Raw genomic sequence first — 24,309 nt, 5'->3', positions numbered from 1 at the left:
AGGAGAGGACAGGAGAGGCTGTTTACACAGAGCAGAGAGGAGAGGACAGGAGAGGCTGTTTACACAGAGCAGAGAGGAGAGGACAGGAGAGGCTGTTTACACAGAGCAGAGAGGAGAGGACAGGAGAGGCTGTTTACACAGAGCAGAGAGGAGAGGACAGGAGAGGCTGTTTACACAGAGCTGAGAGGAGAGGACAGGAGAGGCTGTTTACACAGAGCAGAGAGGAGAGGACAGGAGAGGCTGTTTACACAGAGCTGAGAGGAGAGGACAGGAGAGGCTGTTTACACAGAGCAGAGAGGAGAGGACAGGAGAGGCTGTTTACACAGAGCTGAGAGGAGAGGACAGGAGAGGCTGTTTACACAGAGCTGAGAGGAGAGGACAGGAGAGGCTGTTTACACAGAGCAGAGAGGAGAGGACAGGAGAGGCTGTTTACACAGAGCTGAGAGGAGAGGACAGGAGAGGCTGTTTACACAGAGCAGAGAGGAGAGGACAGGAGAGGCTGTTTACACAGAGCTGAGAGGAGAGGACAGGAGAGGCTGTTTACACAGAGCAGAGAGGAGAGGACAGGAGAGGCTGTTTACACAGAGCAGAGAGGAGAGGACAGGAGAGGCTGTTTACACAGAGCAGAGAGGAGAGGACAGTTTTGTGTCTTTTTTTGGTAGCTTTTGGTAATTTGGTGTCTTTTTTTGATGATTTGATGTATTTTTTTGGTCATTTTGTGTCTTTTTTTGTCATTTTGTTTCGTTTTTTGGTCATTTTGTGTCTTTTTTGGTCTATTTTTGGTTTACACAGAGCAAAGAGGAGAGGACGGGAGTAATTTTGTGTCTTTTTTTGGTAGCTTTTGGTAATTTGGTGTCTTTTTTTGATGATTTGATGTATTTTTTTGGTCATTTTGTGTCTTTTTTTGTCATTTTGTTTCGTTTTTTGGTCATTTTGTGTCTTTTTTGGTCTATTTTTGGTTTACACAGAGCAAAGAGGAGAGGACAGGAGTAATTTTGTGTCTTTTTTTGGTAACTTTTGGTAATTTTGTGTCTTTTTGGATGATTTGATGTCTTTTTTTGGTAATTTTGTGTCTTTTTTTGTCATTTAGTTTCGTTTTTTGGTCATTTTGTGTCTTTTTTGGTCTATTTTTGGTTTACACAGAGCAAAGAGGAGAGGACAGGAGTAATTTTGTGTCTTTTTTTGGTAGCTTTTGGTAATTTTGTGTCTTTTTGGATGATTTGATGTCTTTTTTTGGTAATTTTGTGTCTTTTTTTGTCATTTTGTTTCGTTTTTTGGTCATTTTGTGTCTTTTTTTGTCATTTTGTTTTGTTTTTTGGTCATTTTGTGTCTTTTTTTGTCATTTTGTTTCATTTTTTGGTCATTTTGTGTCTTTTTTTGTCATTTTGTTTGGTTTTTTTGGTCATTTTGTGTCTTTTTTGGTCTATTTTTGGTTTACACAGAGCAAAGAGGAGAGGACAGGAGTAATTTTGTGTCTTTTTTTGGTAACTTTTGGTAATTTGGTGTCTTTTTTTGATGATTTTATGTATTTTTTTGGTCATTTTGTGTCTTTTTATGTCATTTTGTTTCGTTTTTTGGTCATTTTGTGTCTTTTTTTGTCTTTTTTTTTTCGTTTTTTTTCGTTTTTTGGTCATTTTGGTTTACACAGAGCAAAGAGGAGAGGACAGGAGTAATTTTGTGTCTTTTTTTGGTAGCTTTTGGTAATTTTGTGTCTTTTTTTGATGATTTTATGTATTTTTTTGGTCATTTTGTGTCTTTTTTTGTCATTTTGTTTTGTTTTTTGGTCATTTTGTGTCTTTTTTTGTCATTTTGTTTCATTTTTTGGTCATTTTGTGTCTTTTTTTGTCATTTTGTTTGTTTTTTTTTGGTCATTTTGTGTCTTTTTTGGTCTATTTTTGGTTTACACAGAGCAAAGAGGAGAGGACAGGAGTAATTTTGTGTCTTTTTTTGGTAGCTTTTGGTAATTTTGTGTCTTTTTGGATGATTTGATGTCTTTTTTTTTGGTCATTTTGTTTCATTTTTTGGTCATTTTGTGTCTTTTTTGGTCTATTTTTGGTTTACACAGAGCAGAGAGGAGAGGACAGGAGAGGCTGTTTACACAGAGCAGAGAGGAGAGGACAGGAGAGGCTGTTTACACAGAGCAGAGAGGAGAGGACAGGAGAGGCTGTTTACACAGAGCAGAGAGGAGAGGACAGGAGAGGCTGTTTACACAGAGCAGAGAGGAGAGGACAGGAGAGGCTGTTTACACAGAGCTGAGAGGAGAGGACAGGAGAGGCTGTTTACACAGAGCAGAGAGGAGAGGACAGGAGAGGCTGTTTACACAGAGCTGAGAGGAGAGGACAGGAGAGGCTGTTTACACAGAGCAGAGAGGAGAGGACAGGAGAGGCTGTTTACACAGAGCTGAGAGGAGAGGACAGGAGAGGCTGTTTACACAGAGCTGAGAGGAGAGGACAGGAGAGGCTGTTTACACAGAGCAGAGAGGAGAGGACAGGAGAGGCTGTTTACACAGAGCAGAGAGGAGAGGACAGGAGAGGCTGTTTACTTACACAGAGCTGAGAGGAGAGGACAGGAGAGGCTGCCAACATGACAATACTGAGAATATGAGGAGAAAACTAGTTTTTCCTCTATATTTGTGACACTTGTGGGCACTTGGAAAAGTGTTGTGTATGTATAAATGACATTTTATTATAATAAAAAAATATTTTTGAGTTGTTCCTACTTCTAGCTTATAGATTTTATGTATATTTTATATATTACAGTGAAAAACAAGGACAAAAGGCCCTGAAACGGCTCAGAATAACACAGTTCTAATAACAGAAATCAGAAGAAAAAGTTACATTTATTCTTTGAAAGCCTGTTTTTACAGTTTCTTTCTCTAATAAATGGTGTATATTTGGCGTCTTCTAAAAGAAAACACGTGTTTCAGCGGTTCAGAGGAAGACGTCTCACTCTGTTGGAGTGATTGGAACTACAAACACTCTTCAACTGGACACCAATGTTCCCAGTTATCTTTTAGTACCAAATAAACGCTGCATGCTGCTCCAGGCCTTCACACTGGACCAGTTCTGTCAGAATGTAAATCATGACTTCACATGGCAGCATTCATGCAAATGTTCAGTTATCATCATCACAAAGTTTTCCATCAGCAGCAGCTGTTCAAACATCCATCCATTCATGGTGTTACGGTGTTGGAGCAGGACAGAGAAAGATCCAGATTTAATTCATAATTCATCGTCTGACAAACCAAGAAAACTGCATGTTTCACTGCACAGCTTTGTGAGATTTAACCCAAAACAACCCAGAGCCAGTTATCCCTGAAGGGAAGTTAAGGGGGATAAACCACACAGAACACATTCATCATTTTTTAAAAAACACTGTCCATAAGTCTTTTTTCAGTCATTTTGTGTCTTGTTTTAGTCATTTTGGGTGTTTTTAGTCACTTTGTATCGTTTTTTAGTCATTTTGTGTCTTGTTTGAGTCATTTAGTGTCTTTTTTTAGTCATTTAGTGTCTTTTTTTAGTCATTTTGTGTCTTTTTTTGGTCATTTTGTGTCTTTTTTTACTCATTTTGGGTGTTTTTAGTCACTTTGAATCGTTTTTTAGTGATTTTGTGTCTTGTTTTAGTCATTTTGGGTGTTTTTTAGTCATTTTGTGTGACTTTTGGTCATTTTGTGTCTTTTTTTAGTCATTTTGTGTCTTTTTTAGTCACTTTGTGTCTTTTTTGTCATTTTGTGTCTTTTTTTGTCATTTTGTGTCTTTTTTTAGTCACTTTGTGTCTTTTTTTATTTTTTTTGTCATTTAGGGTTTTTTGTCATTTTATGTCTTTTTTAGTTATTTAACATCCTTTTTTTTAGTAATTTTGTGTCTTTTTTTCATTTTGGGTTTCTTGGTCTTTTTTGCCCTTTTTCAGTCATTTGGGGTTTTTTTTTTGTCATTTTGTGTCTTTTTTTGTTGTCATTTAGGGTTTTTTGTCATTTTATGTCTTTTTTAGTTATTTAACATCCCTTTTTTAAGTAATTTTGTGTCTTTTTGTCATTTTGGGTTTTTTGGTCATTTTGTGTCTTTTTTGAGTCATTTTGCGTGTTTTTTGGTCATTTTGGGTGTTTTTTTGGTCATTTTGTGTGTTTTTTAGTCATTCTGTGTGTTTTTGGTCAGTGTCAGTGAGCTGCAGCAGGCTCTTGGTTCTGATGAGACACTCTTGGTTTTGATACTTTCTATACTTCTTCATGTGCATCATCTCTCCTCCAGCAGCTCAACTGGGTCACTGCAGACTCCTGCTGCTCTATATTATCAACCACAAGCTGCTCACATCTCTGGACTACTGCACACACACACACACACACACACACACACACACACACACACACACACACACACACACACACACACACACACACACACACACACACACACACACACACACACACACACACACACACACACACACACACACACACACACACACACACACACACACACACACACACACACACACTGGGATAGACATCAAAAAAGATGCACTAGAAAAAAATATGTATAGTATAAAAAATGGTTAATAGTCTCGCTGCAAAAGTTGCCCATACTTACAGTCATCAAGTAATAGGGAAGTAAGTCATTTTAAGAGATATCTTCTTTAAAAATACAGATAATATATAATAAATATCAAAATATATATATTAAAAACAAAACTAAAATATATATGTCAAAATATTCATATTAAAAGTAAAACACTTAAAAAGTATGATTTATTTTACTGTTGTTACATTCAATTTAAAGTTTTACTGTGAGAAAACAGAAAGTTGCCTTAATTCTACATTCAGCTATATATTTTACAATTAATCTACTAAAAAAAACACCCAAAATGACAAAAAAGACACAAAATTAGTCAAAAAATGATGTTAAATAACTAAAAAAAGACATAAAATGACCAAAAAAAAACAAAATGACTAAAAAAAGACACAAATGACCAAAAAACACCCAAAATGACAAAAAAGACACAAAATTAGTCAAAAAAGGACGTTAAATAACTACAAAAAGACACAAAATGACAAAAAAAGAAAAAAAAGACACAAAATGACATTAAAAAAATTACTGAAAAAAGACACAAAATGACTACAAAAAGACACAAAATCACCAAAAAAAACACCAAAAATGACGATAAAGACACAAAATTTGTCAAAAAATGATGTTAAATAACAAAAAAAGACATAAAATGACCAAAAAACACCCAAAATAACAAAAAAAGACACAAAATTAGTCAAAAAAGGACGTTAAATAACTACAAAAAGACATAAAATGACAAAAAAAGAAAAAAAAACACAAAATGACATTAAAAAAATTACTGAAAAAAGACACAAAATGACTACAAAAAGACACAAAATGACCAAAAAAACACCAAAAATGACGATAAAGACACAAAATTAGTCAAAAAATGATGTTAAATAACTAAAAAAAGACATAAAATGACCAAAAAAAACAAAATGACTAAAAAAAGACACAAATGACCAAAAAACACCCAAAATGACAAAAAAGACACAAAATTAGTCAAAAAGGGACGTTAAATAGCTAAAAAAAAAGACATAAAATGACAAAAAAAGAAAAAAAGAAGAAAAAAAGACACAAAATGACATTAAAAAAAAATTACTGAAAGACACAAAATGACTACAAAAAGACACAAAATCACCAAAAAAAACACCAAAAATGACGATAAAGACAAAAAAATTGTCAAAAAATGATGTTAAATAACTAAAAAAGACATAAAATGACCAAAAAACACCCAAAATGACAAAAAAGACACAAAATGACTACAAAAAGACACAAAATCACCAAAAAAACACCAAAAATGACGATAAAGACACAAAATTAGTCAAAAAATGATGTTAAATAACTAAAAAAAGACATAAAATGACAAAAAAAAACCAAAATGACTAAAATTCATCCATCAATCCATTCATACACACACATATTTTATATATATATATATATATATATATATTATCTAATATAATATTAGAGCATAATATGGCCAGAAATGACAGAAAATCCCCATATTATGGGATGTCCAAAAAAGACCCTCTCAAAAAAAAAGTCATACTATAGCATGTTGTTTTTTGTCAAAAATGTTAAATGTTTAAATGTCTGAAAATGTTTTAAATGACTGTATGATGCAGCCGACAGAGTGTGAGTGCAGTAAGTACAGAAGGTTTATTGGAGGGAGATCGACTGATTGATTGATTGATTGGTGTGATTAAACGTATTAGTCACGTTATACCAGTGTAGTTCCAGTGACGCAGCATGAAGTGTAACAGTTGAGGCAGCAGGGTGGAGCTCTAGGAACTAGCTGGACCAGAATCACCACACAGGACTCACTCCACCTCTGACACAGTGGAAACACTCAGAAGACTCAGGACAAGGAAAGTCCTGCATTCAACACAGTATTACAGTACAAGTATGTAAATATCACCAGCAAAATACAGTAAAAACTGCTGATTTCTGTGGTGAAATGTTCCTGCTGCAGTAATGTTGCATTAAGGTGATTGTCATGAACCAGTCTAAGTTCTGTCTGTGTGGATTATAAGGACATACTTTATTAAACTACATATATTTCACTTTTATATGAATTAACAATTTAGCCATAATGAGCCACAATTCATTGTTTTGTGTTAAAATAATATTTTCTATATTTTTAAACATATTTTTGATTCACAAATTCATTACCGTAATGCATCCAGATAAAAATGTCATGGTTTACCCACACTTACCGGCATATACAATAAATATTTAATAAACTTTATAAAAATAAATATACATTTGTTTGAAAATGTATAATTTAACAGATTATAATCAAACATAATGGTTTTTAACAATGTATAAAGAACAAAATCTGAATGAAAATTGATGAGAAAAATGGTGAAATGTTACGGTAATTATAGAATCATTTGAATTAAAATAAGTGTATATTTTATTAATATACATTTTGGTGATACCAGCTACCCTTGAGCATATTTAAGTGTTTTTTTTATTATTTAAAAATGTGCTACGGTAATGAATTTTGCTCACAGTGTCTCTAAAAATGTCGGAAAATACCTTAAATTTTAAAAAAATTGATTTTTGCTATGAGTTGTATGTGTCTCTTAAAAGTCAGAAAACTGTTTTTTATTGTTTATTATATTTATAAGCATTAATTATATAAAATAAACCTTAATAAACACATTTTGAAACAGACCGAAATACCTAAAATGTATTTAAAAATGACCTAAAACCTGACACAATTACCTAAAATATTTTTTAAGACCTAAATAAAAGTTTTCTTTAAAAAAAACAATGAATAATTACAAATGTAGGGACCGAAACATCTTCAAAAAAAATATTTTAAAAAATGATTAGACCTTAGAAACCTTTAAAAAATAAAATGACCTAAACATTTTTAATAATATATGAATAAACACATTAAAGTCAAACACATATATATATATATATATATATATATATATATATATATATATATATATATATATATATAAAGGAAATAATGAATATGTACAACTTATTATTTATCGTATATCGATATTCAGCCTAAGTATATCAGAATATGACTTTTGGCCCAGCCCTATTGTCAAGAATATCGTTATTACAAAAATACCCTAAAATATGTTGATATTATTTTAGGTTTATAGATATTTATAGATATTAGATATTATTTTTACACTTTACACTACGACTTAGATTTATGGTCGATATTTATTTATTTATGTAGACTCAAAAATCATTTAAAAAAATCATATTTCTGCATATTTTTCAATACTTATCTACTAATTTTAAGCATATCATTGCTCTGAACTACCTCCTCTAATTTATTAAACAATAATAATAATATATTGCATTTATATAGCACTTATCTAAACACTCAAAGACGCTTAACAGGGAATACATTTTTTTTTTTAAATTAAGAGAGAGAAAAAAGAACACAGAAAAAGTTTGGTTGGATGCAGATTTGAAGAGAGTTTTTTTTTTTTAAAGATGGACAGTGAAATATTTAGTATTTAAATAATAATAATAATAATAATATTTAATTTAATATAATTTAAATAATAATAATAATAATATTTAATTTAATATAATTTAAATAATAATAACAATAATAATAATAATATTTAATTTAATATAATTTAAATAATAATAATAATAATATTTAATTTAATATAATTTAAATAATAATAATAATAATAATAATAATAATAATATTTGATTTAATATAATTTAAATAATAATAATAATAATAATAATAATAATATTTAATTTAATATAATTTAAATAATAATAATAATAATAATAATAATAATAATATTTAATTTAATATAATTTAATATAATTTAAATAATAATAATAATATTTAATTTAGTATAATTTAAATAATAATAATAATAATAATAATAATATTTAATTTAATATAATTTAAATAATAATAATAATAATAATAATAATATTTAATTTAATATAATTTAAATAATATTAATAATAATAATAATAATATTTAATTTAATATAACAATAATAATAATAATAATAATAATAATAATAATATTTAATTTAATATAATTTTAATAATAATAATAATAATAATAATAATAATAATAATATTTAATTTAATATAATTTAAATAATAATAATAATAATAATAATAATATAATATTTACTCAAAGTCTCCTCTCTCACACATTAAATACCCTTTATGAACACTTTATAAACATAAAGAGTCCCGGTCCAGCCCAGAGTTATCGCTAAGCTAATGCTAACGGAGCTAATGCTAGCAGCTGCAGAACAGGTAAACAGCGCTGACATGCTAACGGAGCTAATGCTAACGGAGCTAATGCTAGCAGCAGGACTCACAGTAGTAGGCCACCACCGGGTCCCTCTTCTCGTGCTCCTGGGCGGTCCGCAGGTAGTGCTGGATGGCTTTGAGCTGCGGGGGCAGAGCCATGTCCGGACCGGGGCTCTGGAGGTCCTCAGGGGGGACAGAAAGACAGAAAGACAGCGAGACAGCGAGGACAGACAGTCTCTGTTGTTGTTAGCGAGTTCTCTCCTCACTTCCGCGTTGTTCAACCAATAGGAGCGCCGCCCACACGGGACAGATGACGTCAGCAGAGGCTCAGGTGGGGCAGCTTTTATACGTTAAACAAAGTAAACAAACCTGTTTGTTTTATATGAACAATATCAGTGATAGTATGGAAAATATTTGTGTTTGTGCTGGCATGTGCAAAAGTTTAAAGTATAATAATAATAATAATTATAATAATAGTAATAATGATAATAATAATAATAACTTTAAGTAAACAGAACTATTATATATGAAGACTCACCATGATAATATGCTCAATACTTTTTTAAATTAAAACCTGTTATATATGAACTATATCATTGTAATTCGTCATATGTAATACTTTTGTTTATTTAAAGTTATTATTATTATTATTAGTATCATTATTACTATTATTATGTTTTTTTCTAGTTAAAAACCTTTACAGTTTTAATTTTAAAACATAAATATTTTGTATACTATCATTGATATTGTTCATATATTACATTTTTTTTATTAAAGTTATTATTAGTATTACTATACTTATTATCATAATTATTATTGTTATTTATTATTATTATTATTATTTGTTATTTTCATTAGTATTATTATTATTGTTCTTTCTTTTTATTATTATTATTATTATACTTTGAACTTTTGCACATTCCTGCATAGACATAAATATTGAGCATACTATCATTGGTATTGTTCATGATAATAATAATAATAATAATAATAACTTTAAGCAAACAAACCTATATATATATATATTCTTTGTTAATAAAAAAAATAGACATTTATAAGTTGGTAAAGATTCCAAGAAATATTATTTTTGTTTTATTTATTATTATTTTTATTTATGTTCAAACAAACTATGTAATAATGTTAAGGGGGAAAAATCAAGTAATGAGAAACGTTCAAATCTTCCGGTCAGGATATTCAAGGTCAGGTAAAATAATGAGGCGTTTAACAGAATTTGCAGTCAGAAATAAAAGCCAAACATCTTTTCAGTAAACACAACAAAGGCACAAAGACGTGCTGATCGCTGCAAACTGAACAGAAGCTAAGTTCCCAGAAGGTGTGTGGGCTCTGAGAAGGACTGAGATCTGATCTGTTGGTTGGTCACAACAGAGACTTTGAGGTTCTCTGGGATGTTTCATCAGGTTCTGAGTCGGTCGGTTCTCTCCGCTGGGTGTTGGTTCTGGTCCAAACCACGGTGGAAACTGTTGCATGTTGGTCCGTGGTTCATCGTGGTTCATCGTGGTCCACGCCGCCCGGAGCCTCTGGAGCCTCTGGAGCCTCTGGAGCCCCGGCCTGGAAACTAAAGCCACATGGAGTTCAGAAGGCGGTTGTGGTTTTGGGTTTAGGAGAATCCATTAGCTGATGGAGAGACGAGGACTCTGCTCCAAGCCCACCCACCCACTGGTGATTCATCCTGCTGCCTCTGGCTCCAACCCTCAGAGTTACCCTCCTAACATGGACCCTGCTAACTATCCTACCCTCCTAACATGGACCCTGCTAACTATCCTACCCTCCTAACATGGACCCTGCTAACTATCCTAACCCTCCTAACTATCCTAACTATCCTAACCCTCCTAACTATCCTAACTATCCTAACTATCCTAACCCTCCTAACATGGACCCTGCTAACTATCCTACCCTGGACCCTCCTAACTATCCTACCCTCCTAACATGGACCCTCCTAACCCTGCTAACTATCCTAACCTGGACCCTGCTAACTATCCTAACTATCCTAACCTGGACCCTGCTAACTATCCTAACCTGGACCCTCCTAACTATCCTTACCCTCCTAACTATCCTAACTATCCTAACCCTCCTAACCCGGACCCTCCTAACTATCCTAACTATCCTAACTATCCTAACCCTCCTAACCTTCCTACCCTCCTAACTATCCTAACTATCCTAACCCTCCTAACTATCCTAACCCTCCTAACCCGGACCCTCCTAACTATCCTAACTATCCTAACTATCCTAACCCTCCTAACCTTCCTACCCTCCTAACTATCCTAACTATCATAACCCTCCTAACTATTCTAACCCTCCTAACCCTCCTAACTATCCTAACCTGGACCCTCCTAACTATCCTAACTATCCTAACTATCCTAACTATTCTAACCCTCCTAACCCGGACCCTCCTGATGGATCAGTGGAGCTGAGCTGAGACTGGCCCAAAGTGACTCCAGCAGTCATGTGACCTCTGACATCATGCTAAATGAATGAAACTTTATGCTGATAACATGCGGTGTAAGGCAAAAACACTTTTTTTTTCTCATGTAGTACAAATTTGCTATTTCTGCCTACGGTATGTGAACGTTTTTTTTTTTGTTGAACAAAGACAATGTTGTTTTTAGAATATAGTCCAAATGAACCACGTTCTCTTTTGAAGTTATCAGTTTTATTTTGAAAGTGGTTTGATATTTCACACATACAGACCTAATACTTTGATTTATTTTTGTTATAATCTGCAGTTTTAGAAAGGCAGATGTTGGGTAATTTGAGGGTTTTATGTGAGTATAACATGTGCACAGTTCATGTGAAAGGAAAGATTTATACAACGCGAGCTACAGGGGCAAGAACTTACAGTCATATCTATGGAAATGAAAGATGTCTGGAGCGCTGTCTCGTAGCTTATTTCCCCCCCGGTGTCCCAGCGGAGGGACAGATTGGACATCATGATGCTGGTGGACACATCTCCGTCCAGAGAGACAACATGCTGCGAGTGTCTGTTAGAGAGCCTCCTCTCCTCCACCTCCTCTGACTCTGTGTCCTTCCTTCGTCTCCCATCAAGCTTGTTTTGTATAAAAGCACTTAATTAATAATTTGATTGATGAGAGGTGTCAGTTAAGACGGGGTGGGGCTGTGTTTACTGCTCAGTAGCAGTACACAGTGACTTTCACCAACAGAATCAATCAGCCTCTCTCTGCATTAATCTCACCTCCTTCTGCATGAAGGCTGGAACTTCATTAATTACTTTATTAACTTAAAACTCAACTCACTGCTCTTGTTTTTGATATTTTTATCACACAAATTGACCATCATAATCATGTAACATATTTTTTCTTGTCTCATCCCAACGTAAACCAACCAACCAACCAACCAACCAACCAACCGACTAACCAATCAAACAACCAACCAACCAGCAAACCAACCAACAGACAAACCAACCAACCAACCAACCAACCAACTAACCAATCAAACAAACAAACAAACAAACAAACAACCAACCAACCAACCAACCAACCAACCGACTAACCATCAAACAACCAACCAACCAACCAACCAACTAACCAATCAAACAAACAACCGACCAACTGACAAACAACCAACCAACCAACCAACCGACTTACCATCAAACAGACAAACAACCAACCAACCAACCAACCAACCAACCAACCAATTAACTGACTAACCAATCAAACAAACAAACAAACAACCAACCAACCAACCAACCAACCAACCAACCAACCAACCAACCAACCATCCATCCAACCAACCAACCAACCAATCAACCAACCAACCAGCTAACCAATCAAACAAACAACCAACCAACAAACCAACCAACCGACTGACCAATCAAACAACCAACCAACCAACCAGCCAACCAACCAATCAACCAACCAACCAACTAACCAATCAAACAAACAACCAACCAACCAACAAACCAACCAACCGACTGACCAATCAAACAACCAACCAACCAACAAACCAACAAACCAACCAAACAACCGACAAACCAACCAACCAACCAACCAACCAACCAACCAACCAACCAACCGACAAACCAACCAACTGACTAACCAATCAAACAACCAACCAACCAACCAATCAACCAACCAACCAACCAACCAACCAACCAACAAACCAACCAACCAACAAACCAACCGATATATATATATATATATATATATATATACATATATATAAAGTAAAAGTCTGCTAGCATTGTCATATTAAAAAACTTTTGTTATTCTACAAATATATATATTTTTAAATACAGATATTTTCTGTATATTACCATATAATTTTTTCCAACTAATTTGAATCGTAACAACTCAAGAATAATTTTAAACAACAAGAATATTTTTTTTCTACAAGAAGCATTTATTTCATGAAGCAACAAATAAAATTGAAACAACATCTCTAATACTGAATTTCTGAAGATAAAGATGTTTCCATGGTGACTCTCAGCCAATCAGCTGACCTCATATCAGACCTGTCAGTCATAGCGGGTCTGTGATGTCATCGCCCTATCTGCGCCAGGTGTTGCTGCTCCTCGTGCCGCAGCCAGCAGCTCCCATAGATATCTATGGGCTGTGAAGTGATGCACGGTGAGCGCAGGTCACAGCGGAAGCTCCGAGATCAGGCCTTCAAAATAAAAGCATGCAAATCCCTCCTGCTCAGTGATACTGGAACACCTTGTTGGAGCGAACAAGTGAAACTTTCTGTAATGACTCAACATTTGGATGATTTTTATATTACAGAGTATTTTTGGCTTCCATGACATACACATCATACCTTCTTGTGTTTTCTTTTAGTTTCACATTTAGTTTTCTGAATGCTTTTCCTCAGGTTTTCTGTTTTTGGTTCCTTTTATTTCAGTTTAAATATAATCACAGAGATCTTTCACTATAGTCTCATATTTCTCAGTTGTGATAGTTACACCTCAGCCATCATTCAGAACAAACCTCATGAATAATATTAACAGTAACGTTCAATAGCAAACATTTAGGTTTTATGTGTGTAATGTATGTATATATTTATTGTTGTATCTTTGTAACTCCCTACAGTAGCCTCACGCCAGTATGTTGAAAAATGTAAAAAAAAAAAAAAAAATCCCCAAAACTGTCTGAGGAAAAAATGTCCCAATGTCAAGGATCCTTCCTTTGTAGCATCCTTCCTTGGTGGGATCCGTCCTTGCTGGGATCCTTCCTTGGTGGGATCCTTCCTTGGTGGGATCCTTCCTTGATAGCATCCTTCCTTGGTGGGATCCTTCCTTGGTGGGATCCTTCCTTGGTGGGATCCTTCCTTGGTGGGATCCTTCTTTGGTAGGATCCTTCCTTGGTAGCATCCTTCCTTGGTGGGATCCTTCCTTGGTAGCATCCTTCCTTAGTGGGATCCTTCCTTGGTGGGATCCTTCCTTGGTGGGATCCTTCCTTGGTAGCATCCTTCCTTGGTGGGATCCTTCCTTGGTGGCATCCTTCCTTGGTGGGATCCTTCCTTGATAGCATCCTTCCTTGGTGGGATCCTTCCTTGATAGCATCCTTCCTTGGTGGGATCCGTCCTTGGTGGGATCCTTCCTTGGTGGGATCCTTCCTTGGTGGGATCCTTCCTTGATAGCATCCTTCCTTGGTGGGATCCTTCCTTAGTGGGATCCTTCCTTGGTGGGATCCTTCCTTGGTGGGATCCTTCTTTGGTAGGATCCTTCCTTGGTAGCATCCTTCCTTGGTGGGATCCTTCCTTGGTAGCATCCTTCCTTAGTGGGATCCTTCCTTGGTGGGATCCTTCCTTGGTGGGATCCTTCCTTGGTAGCATCCTTCCTTGGTGGGATCCTTCCTTGGTGGCATCCTTCCTTGGTGGGATCCTTCCTTGATAGCATCCTTCCTTGGTGGGATCCTTCCTTGATAGCATCCTTCCTTGGTGGGATCCGTCCTTGGTGGGATCCTTCCTTGGTGGGATCCTTCCTTGGTGGGATCCTTCCTTGATAGCATCCTTCCTTGGTGGGATCCTTCCTTAGTGGGATCCTTCCTTGGTGGGATCCTTCCTTGGTGGGATCCTTCTTTGGTAGGATCCTTCCTTGGTAGCATCCTTCCTTGGTGGGATCCTTCCTTGGTAGCATCCTTCCTTAGTGGGATCCTTCCTTGGTGGGATCCTTCCTTGGTGGCATCCTTCCTTGGTGGGATCCTTCTTTGGTAGGATCCTTCCTTGGTGGGATCCTTCCTTGGTGGGATCCTTCCTTGGTAGGATCCTTCCTTGGTGGGATCCTTCCTTGATAGCATCCTTCCTTAGTGGGATCCTTCCTTGGTAGGATCCTTCCTTGGTGGGATCCTTCCTTGGTAGGATCCTTCCTTGGTGGGATCCTTCCTTGGTAGGAAAAAAAATATATATGGGTCATTTCAGAATTGTGGGTACATTTCGTGTCATTTCAGAATTGTGGGTACATTTCGCGTCTTCCAGATAGAAGTCCTTACTGGATCTGATTTAAATAATATTATTAATTATACTGAATGTTTGGTGTGTATTTTAGGCACAATTGATTTGTAAAATATTAATTTAAATGATTCCTACCCACCAATTATTGACTGTCTTTATCTTGTGATTCACATGTTCATATTGAATTAACATAAAGTAATTAATTTGCAGTTTTTTTTGTTGCCAATTCTATAGAATACAATCAGTTGCACAGAGTATTAATTTTCTGTAATACATGGGATTTCAACATTAAAAATATATATTTTTATCTGTCCCTATGAGTTATGATCCGGTTTTATAAACATTTTATTGTGTCCAAAAACGGCTAAAAATGCTTTGGAATAGTGTGTAATAGTATTGTGTGTGAAGCTGCTGCTCTGTGGGATAAATAACATTTTATCTGCTCTGTTTTATTTTGTCGAGCACCTCTTTTATTTTGAAAGTGTCGGCCGGAAGCAGCCCGGGCGGACCCTGTGCAGCTTGACGGGGCTCTGTGGCCCCAGAGGTCCCGGACTGGACAGAGTCACGGCTCCGAGAGGAACAAATAGGGGGGAATGAACAACACGCCGCCAGGATTACGGTTGGTGTGTGGATTCACTTTTATTTACCTTTGACACACTGTTTGTGGGCTTTTGGACAAACAAACAAACAAAAAGTTGAATTTTCTTTCTGTGATTGTGTCGCCGAGGAGACAACAGCAGCTCCGTGCTCCGTGTTGTCACCACTCTTTATCCCTCTCATGTTGATTTAGCCACAAAAAAAGGGTCGAAAATAGACTTTTAAATGTGTTAGAATGGTTTATTATAGGGGGTTCTTTCAAAATAAAAGCAGAGAATCTTCAGATTTACTGTTACAAAAAAGGGAAGTTTTGCTCCTTTTGCCCAACTGGCCCAACTCTTTGTGTTTTGTTGCATGTTTGTGCTCTCTCTCTCTGTGTTTTTTCGCTGACATAGTTCTATAGGGATTATAATGCAGGGAGCACATGCCCCCCGCCCCATTGTGGGCCCCCCCAGCCCCATTGTGGGCCCCTCTGGTACCCGTTGTCCTTTTCTACTGAGCGAGTCAATTGATGGAGGGATAAAAGGCAAAAAAAATATGCATTGACACGGGGTTTCAGGGCAGAGAGAGAGAGAGAGAGAGAGAGGGAGAGGTGAGCTGAGACCTCGGGCCCTACTGCTGAGGGCCTTTACCTGGAGCCAGCAGCCACCGGGCCCTGAGGGCCCACAACAGGACCAGCATGTCTCTCAACTACATCAAGAACTTCTATGAAGGATGCGTAAGTAGACACCCATCACTGGTTACCACGGCGACGGGAGGAGGCAGACCAGACGTTTTCACTCTTTTGTTTTTTTTTTGTTTTTTTTACCTGGTGACATGTTTTTATTTTTATTTTTTATTTTATTTTGTATTCTCTCGTGTTTGTGAGCGCGTCATCAGGAAACGTTTTGTTGTTTCAGGGCCTCGGTGCTGCAGCTGCATCAGTTATCTGGCTGACAAAAGCTCTTTCTCTTTGTCTCTCACTCTGTGTGTGTGTGTGTGTGTGTGTGTGTGTTTGTGTGCGTGTGTGTGTGTGTGTGTGTGTGTGTGTGTGTGTGTGTGTGTGTGTGTGTGTGCATGTGTGCATGCGTCTTTTTTGTCCATACACGTTTGTGTGTTGCATGTTTGTGTCATGAAAATGTGTTTGTTTGCATCATTTATGTCTCTTTGTGTGTTTGTGTGTATACATGTGTATATATATACACATATATATGTGTGTATATATACATATATATGTGTATATATGTGTGTATATATATGTGTATATATACACATATATATATACACATATGTGTATATATACATATATGTGTATATATATACACACATATATACATATATATACATATATATATATACATATATATGTGTGTATATATATGTGTATATATATTTATATATATGTATATATATGTGTGTATATATATACACATATGTGTGTATATATATACATATACATATATGTATATATATATATCTATATACATATATGTATATATGTGTGTGTATATACACACACATATATACATATATACACATATATATGTATATATATATGTGTATATATATGTATATATGTGTGTACATATATTTATGTGTATGTATATATGTGTATATATATATATATGTGTGTATGTGTGTGTGTGCACACGTCTTTTTTGTCCATGCATGTTTGTGTCATGAAAATGTTTTTGTAATCATAAATATCTGTGTCTCTGTGTGTCTCCCTGTGTGTGTGTGTGCGTGTATGTGTGCGTGTGCGTGTGTGTGTGTCTCTGTGTGTCTCCCTGTGTGTGTGTGTGTGGGTGTGTGTGTGTGTGTGTGTGTGTAGCTCAGGCCTCCTACGGTGATAGGCCAGTTCCACACCTTGTTCTTCGGCTCGGTGCGGATGTTCTTCCTGGGCGTTCTCGGCTTCGCTGTCTACGGAAATGAAGCTCTGCACTTCAGCTGTGACCCCGACCGCCGGGAGCTCAACCTCTACTGCTACAACCAGTTCAGACCCATAACACCCCAGGTACACACACACACACACACACACACACACACACCACACACACACACGACATGCTGCTGGAGGGTGAATAACAGAAGAAATTGTAACACAGTTTTGCCAAAAAATGATCTTTCTGAACCACAAACTCCATCCACCAGAGGGCGCTGATGAGTTCATTTACAGACTCTACACCAGGGGTCTCAAACTGGCGGCCCGCGGGCCAATTGTGGCCCTCGTGACGATATTTTGTGGCCCCCACCTTGATATGAAAGTTTAATGTGAGTTTTATATGAATGGTACTTTACCGTGTTGTGTGTGTAAGGTCCCTTTAATTACTTTTTATGGTAATTTTGTGTCTTTTTTTGGTAATTTTGTGTCTTTTTAAAATCATTTTGTGTCTTTTTTTGGTAATTTTGTTTCTTCTTTAAGTAAGTTAGTATTTTTTTCTGTCATTTTGTGTCTTTTTTTGTAATTCTGTGTCTTTTTTTTTTGGTCATTTTGTGACTTTTTTTTGTCATTTTGTGTCTTTTTTAAGTAATTTAGTGTTTTTTCAGTCATTTTGTGTCTTTTTTTGGCCATTTTGTGTGTTTGTCTTCATAATTTTATGTCTTTTTAAGTAATATAGTTTTTTTCTGACATTTTAATACTGCCTCCAACGGCCCCCAGGTAATTTAAGTTTGAGATCCCTGCTGTACACTGTAAAAAAAAAAATGCCTATTAATTTCTTCCAAAAAACAAATTTGTTGCTAATATTTGACATATCTAATCTCTATCTCTATCATCTATCTAATCTCCACCCAGCTCCCTTCTATTTATTATATGGAAAATATTTCATTTTTTGTGTGTTTTTTTTAAAGAAATTATGGAAACATTCCAATATATAAACTGGCATATGAAGGGCTAAAATTCTGAATATGTTTTAATGTTTGGTAGTTTTGAACAAGTCTAAAGTTGTTTAAGAGAATTATGAAAGAAAATCTGAAAGAAATATTGATGTATGGTGATTTAATAGCAGTTTTAGTGTGCATGGCCTTTTTTTTGGCCACGAGGGACACCAGAGGGAGTAAATGCACCAATGGGGGATATTGGTGCATGAAAATTTTACTAAAAAGAAAAGTTCTTGCAAAAATTCATGCCTCAAGCTGTCACACAGCCAAAATGATCAACAGGTGAAAAAAAAAGATGAGAAAAATGTAGAAAAATGCCCGAGGAGGGCATCAGGACTAATGAGGGCCGATCGCTGGATCAGTCAGTCAGAATCATTGATCATCAGGTAGATTCTGAATATTACATCAGACTAAAACTCTCTGCAGTGAGGAGACAGTAACCGGCTGCCATCAGCAGGATTCTTCCTCCAGATTGGTGGAAAATACAATTTGCGCGATCATTGAACTGCTCAGTGTTCCTGCAAAACCTCCTGCACATGTTTTATTCACCTGGACGTTCAAACCAACGGATCAGCTGATGAAAGATGCATGCACAAATACTCCCTCGTTTATTTTCGCTCCTTTACTGTTACCCCTCCAACCACATTGCTGTTCTCCTCCTCTCACTGTCACCCTACAGCCACCGTATATATTCCTCTATTCTACATCCCATAAGCCAGGTTTCCATCCACCTGTTTTCATGCACATATTGAAGTATTGCATTGGAAAAGCTGCATGGACACAGGATGAAACTTCTTCAGCAGAAAATGCTGAAAAGTAAAGATTGGTGAAAAGAAACAGCTTTCCCAGTAACTTCTGACTTATCAAACATTTAACTCACATGACGGGATGATATATATTAACAAATTCACCTTAAACCGCCTAAAAGAAACATATCAAAGACATACACAAAGTAAAGTGAAAGCTGTTCTTGGATAGTTTGGACTAAATCTGGTTTTGGTCACATTTGAAAGGCAACACTCTGGAGTTTATTCACAAAAAAGTAAGAATAACTGTATGTGCTGCTGTTATTGAGTAACAGAAGTTTAAAAAACTAAATATTTCTGGTAAATTCAGGCCTGCAGATCATTATAGCTGGGACTTATAGGCTGGAAAACACAATGGGGTCAAAGTATAAAATATCACCTACTCCCAGTTCAAATTTGATGAATATATCTCAAAAATGACTATTTTACACAGGTTTCCATAATTATCATAATAATAATTATGATTTTGTATTTATGGAGACTTCTTGGTAACCATGGTGACAGAGTTACTGTTGAAAAAAAAAACACATTTTTGTGCATGTTTTCCACTTCGAAACTAATATAGGTGCATAAAATGCTCAAAAAGTTCGACTTCTTTGTTAGCGATTTAAATCCCGCCCCTTAAAGCCGTGTATCATTGTGTTTGTAATTCTATTGGCTATACGAAACGGCAGTCATCAGCTTGCTGGGCTGTGATTGGTTCATCCTACAGCTGACCAAAGGTGGGCGGGTACCTTCCCTCAACACAGACCCTTGTTGGCTGTTGGAGGTTGTGGGTTGGACATAGAAGTTCCTAATGGGTTAAACGAGGTGTCGATCAAAAGGTCAGAGTTCAGCAGATGTTTGGAAGTCAATATGCGGGGAATATTCACATGAGATTTTGAGTTATGACAGAGAATGAGCGGCAAATTAGACATAGCGTAACTTTATCAGGCCGCCATTGTAAGTAAGAATTTGTTCTTAATGACCTGCCTGGTTAAATAAAGGTGAATGAATATCTTTGTCTCCGAACAGCAGGAAACACAACCAACACTCTCTGACATGAAAGAAACCCAACTTCCAATGGAAACACAGCTCCTTGTCTCCTCCCATTCGCTCTCCTCACGCCTCCTTCTGTCTGCCCTCTGCAGGTCTTCTGGGCGCTACAGCTGGTGACCGTCCTGGTTCCCGGGGCGGTCTTTCACCTCTACGCAGCCTGTAAGAACATCGACCAGGAAGAGATCCTCGAACGACCCATCTACACCGTCTTCTACATCATTTCTGTTCTTCTACGCATCATTCTGGAAGTCATCGCCTTCTGGCTACAAAGCCACCTCTTTGGCTTCCAGGTCTGTACATTTAACCCTGAATGTCCCTCTCACAGTTATACACCCAGCCATCCGTTATCAGGTTGCCACTAACGGTCATTGCTACAAAGGGCCATGCACATACCCTCAAGAACTAATTTACCAGAAAATTCCTTCAGTTCCTCCCAAGATTTAATCTTTCCAACATGTCCCAAGTTACCAAGTTTCCTTTTTCTAATCATCAAACTTGAAATACCTCTTAAGTCCCCTTACTAGTTGCTTGAATCACATCTCTTTATATCAGGCAACAGCTTGATCATGGAGTCATATCAACAAGATCCTCGAAATATTGAACTCTGTAATGCAAGCCGCACTTTGGAGAAACCGCACTCAAGAGCATATGTTAAGATAGTCTGGTTCCACAACAAAATATAGGAGTTTCTACACAAATAATCCTGTTCAACATCCTGTTGCCAGAACACCAAATGCATGCATACATGCACCACTGCAATAATTACAAGTGGTGCTAGAATGTCCAATCAAGAAAGTCCTGTCACCAATGAACAATCAAAAGAAACTTGCAATGCATGAGGTCAAGCAGAGTCCACCATGAATCTGTGCAATGAATTTAACTTTCCCTAAATACCTCTAAAGTACCCTTACTAGTTGCCTGAATGACATCTCTTTATATCAGGCAACAGCTTGATCGTGGAGTCACATCAACAAGATCCTGAACTTTGAAATGCAAGTCACACTTTGGAGAAACCTCACTCAGGGGCATATGTCAAGATAGTGTGGTTCCACAACAAGAGATAGGAATTTTACAAAAAATAGTTAAAATATCCTGTTGCCAGAACACCAAATGCATGCATACATGCACCACTGCAATAATTACAAGTGGTGCTAGAACATCCAATCAAGAAAGTCCTGTCACCAATGAACAATCAAAAGAAACTTGCAATGCATGATGTCAACCAAAGAGTCCACCATGAATCTGTGCAATGAATTTAACTTTCCCTAAATACCTCTAAAATACCCTTACTAGTTGCCTGAATGACATCTCTTTATATCAGGCAACAGCTTGATCGTGGAGTCATATCAACAAGATCCTCAAAATATTGAACTTTGTAATGCAAGCCGCACTTTGGAGAAACCGCACTCAGGAGCATATGTCAAGCTAACCAGGTTACACAACAAAAGATAGTTAAAATATTCTGTTGCCAGAACACCAAATGCATGCATGTACCACTGCAATAATTACAAGTGGTGCTAGAAACATCCGATCAAAGAAGTCCTGTCACCAATGAACAATCAAAAGAAACTTGCAATGCATGATGTCAACCAAAGAGTCCACCATTAATCCAGGCAATGAATTCAACTAGTTGTGGGTCAGAAATCGTCCACGATCCGATCTTTACATGGTCATTCTGCCACCAAGATCACAAAAGCTCTGAATATTTCGAGATAGTTCCAGAAACATGAAAGCAACACTTTCCTCTAATAAGTTGCAAGAAGAAGTATGTGAACCCTTTGAAATTACCTAGTTTTCTGAATTAAATAAAATGTGATCTGATCTACATCTAAGTCCCGAGTGGTATCCTAATATCATGCAAACAGTTACAATAGTTCAGGTTTTATTGAATATATCCATGAAACATTCATAATGCTGGTAGAAAAAGTAAGTGAACCATTTGGCTAATGACTCCATTAAGAGTTAATTGGAGTCAGGAGTTAGAAAACTTAGAGTCCTAACAATGAAATGAGATGTGAGTGAGGTGTAGAGATACTTTGACCTGTAAAAAACATTCAAACCTTTTGAGTTTGCTATTCACAAGAAGCATCTGCTCATGTGAAACATGCCTCGCAAAAAAAGAGATCTCTGAAGACCTACGATCAAGAATTGTTGCATCACTTACTTTTCCCACCATCACAATGAATGTTTAATGGATGTGTTCAGTAAAAACCTGAAATATTTTAATTGTGTGCATGGTATTAGGTTAAGCACATTGTGTTTGTTGATATTTTGGACTTAGATGCAGATCAGATCAGATTTTATGACAAATGAATGCAGAAAACTAGGTCATTTCAAAGGGTTCACTCACTATTTCTACTAGAATTATGAATGTTTCATGGATATATTCAATAAAAACCTAAAATATTATAATTATTTGTGTGTTATTAGGTTAAGCACATTGTGTTTGTCTATATTTGTGACTTAGATGCAGATCAGATCATATTGTATGACAAATAAATGCAAAAAATAGGTAATTTCAAAGGGTTCACTTACTTTTTCTACCAGCATTATGAATGTTTCATGGACATATTCAATAAAAACATGAACTATTATAAGTGTGTGCATGGTATTAGGTTAAGTACATTGTGTTTGTCTATATTTGGGACTTAGATGAAGATCAGATCATATTTTATCACAAATGAATGCAGAATACTAGGTCATTTCAAAGGGTTCACTTACTCTTTCTTGCAGCTGTATAACCACCTCATGTCTGTTTCCGTCCCCAGGTCCACCCGCTCTACATGTGTGACGCCAGCGCTTTGGAAAAGGCCTTTAATGTGACTAAGTGCATGGTGCCCGAACACTTTGAAAAGACCATCTTCCTCAGCGCCATGTACACCTTCACCGTGATCACCATCCTCCTGTGTGTCGCCGAGATATTCGAGATACTCTGTCGACGGCTCGGTTACCTCAACAACCAATGACACAAACACGCGAGCGCACATCAGACGACTAATGGGACGAAAATATATATATACATGACGCTGATTCTGCCAGTTTTTAATCGGGCTCTTGGTTAGCTACTGCTGGACTTTTATAAAACAAACAGGAAGCTGACGTAAGAGCGAAACCTCACCTGTGGTCCATCGTGACAGCGTCATAGCTGGCAAGTCTGAAATATTCTCTGGGTGTTTTTGCCCTTCGCTATAGAGTGAGCATCCCTCGTCGTATTTCAGATATCAGTGGGTCTGTACTGGCTGTGTCCAAGGTCTTGTATGGACGTGATGGCCAGAGAATATGCACCTCTGACTCTGATCCATTGGGGGATGGGATAGAAAGACAGGAACTCCCGGGGGCCACTGAAACTGTGACCACGGTTGAATTAAAGCACAAGGAAAGCCCAGTTTGTCACAGACGTGGTGGCCCGTAAAAACCCTCCGATCTGATACTTCTACACACCCTGGAAGCATTATCTGCACATTAAAGGCCTGGTGTGCACTAGAATGCATCACGGTTCATTAAAAACACCTCGATGCATCTTATGGAGAGCCAACAGTTCAACTCGACGGCTCCTTTTTCTTTTTAGAAGATTTTTTTAAAAGCTTCATGTAGCGTGATAACAGCCAACAATGCAAACGATTTAGCTCGTCTCATGACTGAGGAAGTGCAGTCCAGCTGGTCTTCCAGGTGCTGATCAGACTGTCGATCCAGTAACGTTACCCATGTGTGAGTGAACCTCAGGTGCCAGAGCTCCTGACACTTCCATGTGTGACAGCTATCAC

The 24,309-nt window shown here is 36.6% G+C and overlaps 2 protein-coding genes across 3 annotated transcripts in view; one reads left to right on the top strand and one right to left on the bottom strand.

Moving 5' to 3' along the window:
- Positions 1-9,106, bottom strand: part of vta1 (vesicle (multivesicular body) trafficking 1) — a 79,179-nt gene extending 70,073 nt beyond the window's left edge. The window contains exon 1 of one of the 2 annotated variants that reach the window (XM_059355925.1): positions 8,888-9,106. In XM_059355925.1, coding sequence (XP_059211908.1) covers positions 8,888-8,978 — 91 coding nt within the window. In that variant the 5' untranslated portion in view covers positions 8,979-9,106. The remainder of the gene's footprint in view (positions 1-8,887) is intronic. The other variant, XM_059355924.1, reaches the window with a different exon arrangement.
- A 7,230-nt stretch (positions 9,107-16,336) lies between these two features.
- gje1a (gap junction protein epsilon 1a) lies at positions 16,337-24,033 on the top strand. Its single transcript, XM_059356886.1, has 4 exons — positions 16,337-16,560; positions 17,653-17,835; positions 20,638-20,835; positions 23,314-24,033. Exons 1-4 carry the CDS (start codon positions 16,522-16,524, stop codon positions 23,509-23,511), a joined length of 618 nt encoding a protein of 205 aa, XP_059212869.1. The 5' UTR covers positions 16,337-16,521; the 3' UTR covers positions 23,512-24,033.
- Positions 24,034-24,309: the final 276 nt, after the last annotated feature.

Source organism: Centropristis striata, chromosome 18 (assembly GCF_030273125.1).
Source record: "Centropristis striata isolate RG_2023a ecotype Rhode Island chromosome 18, C.striata_1.0, whole genome shotgun sequence".
In the NCBI taxonomy this organism is placed as follows: Eukaryota; Metazoa; Chordata; class Actinopteri; order Perciformes; family Serranidae; genus Centropristis; species Centropristis striata.
This window is presented reverse-complemented; position numbering and strand designations above follow the sequence as displayed.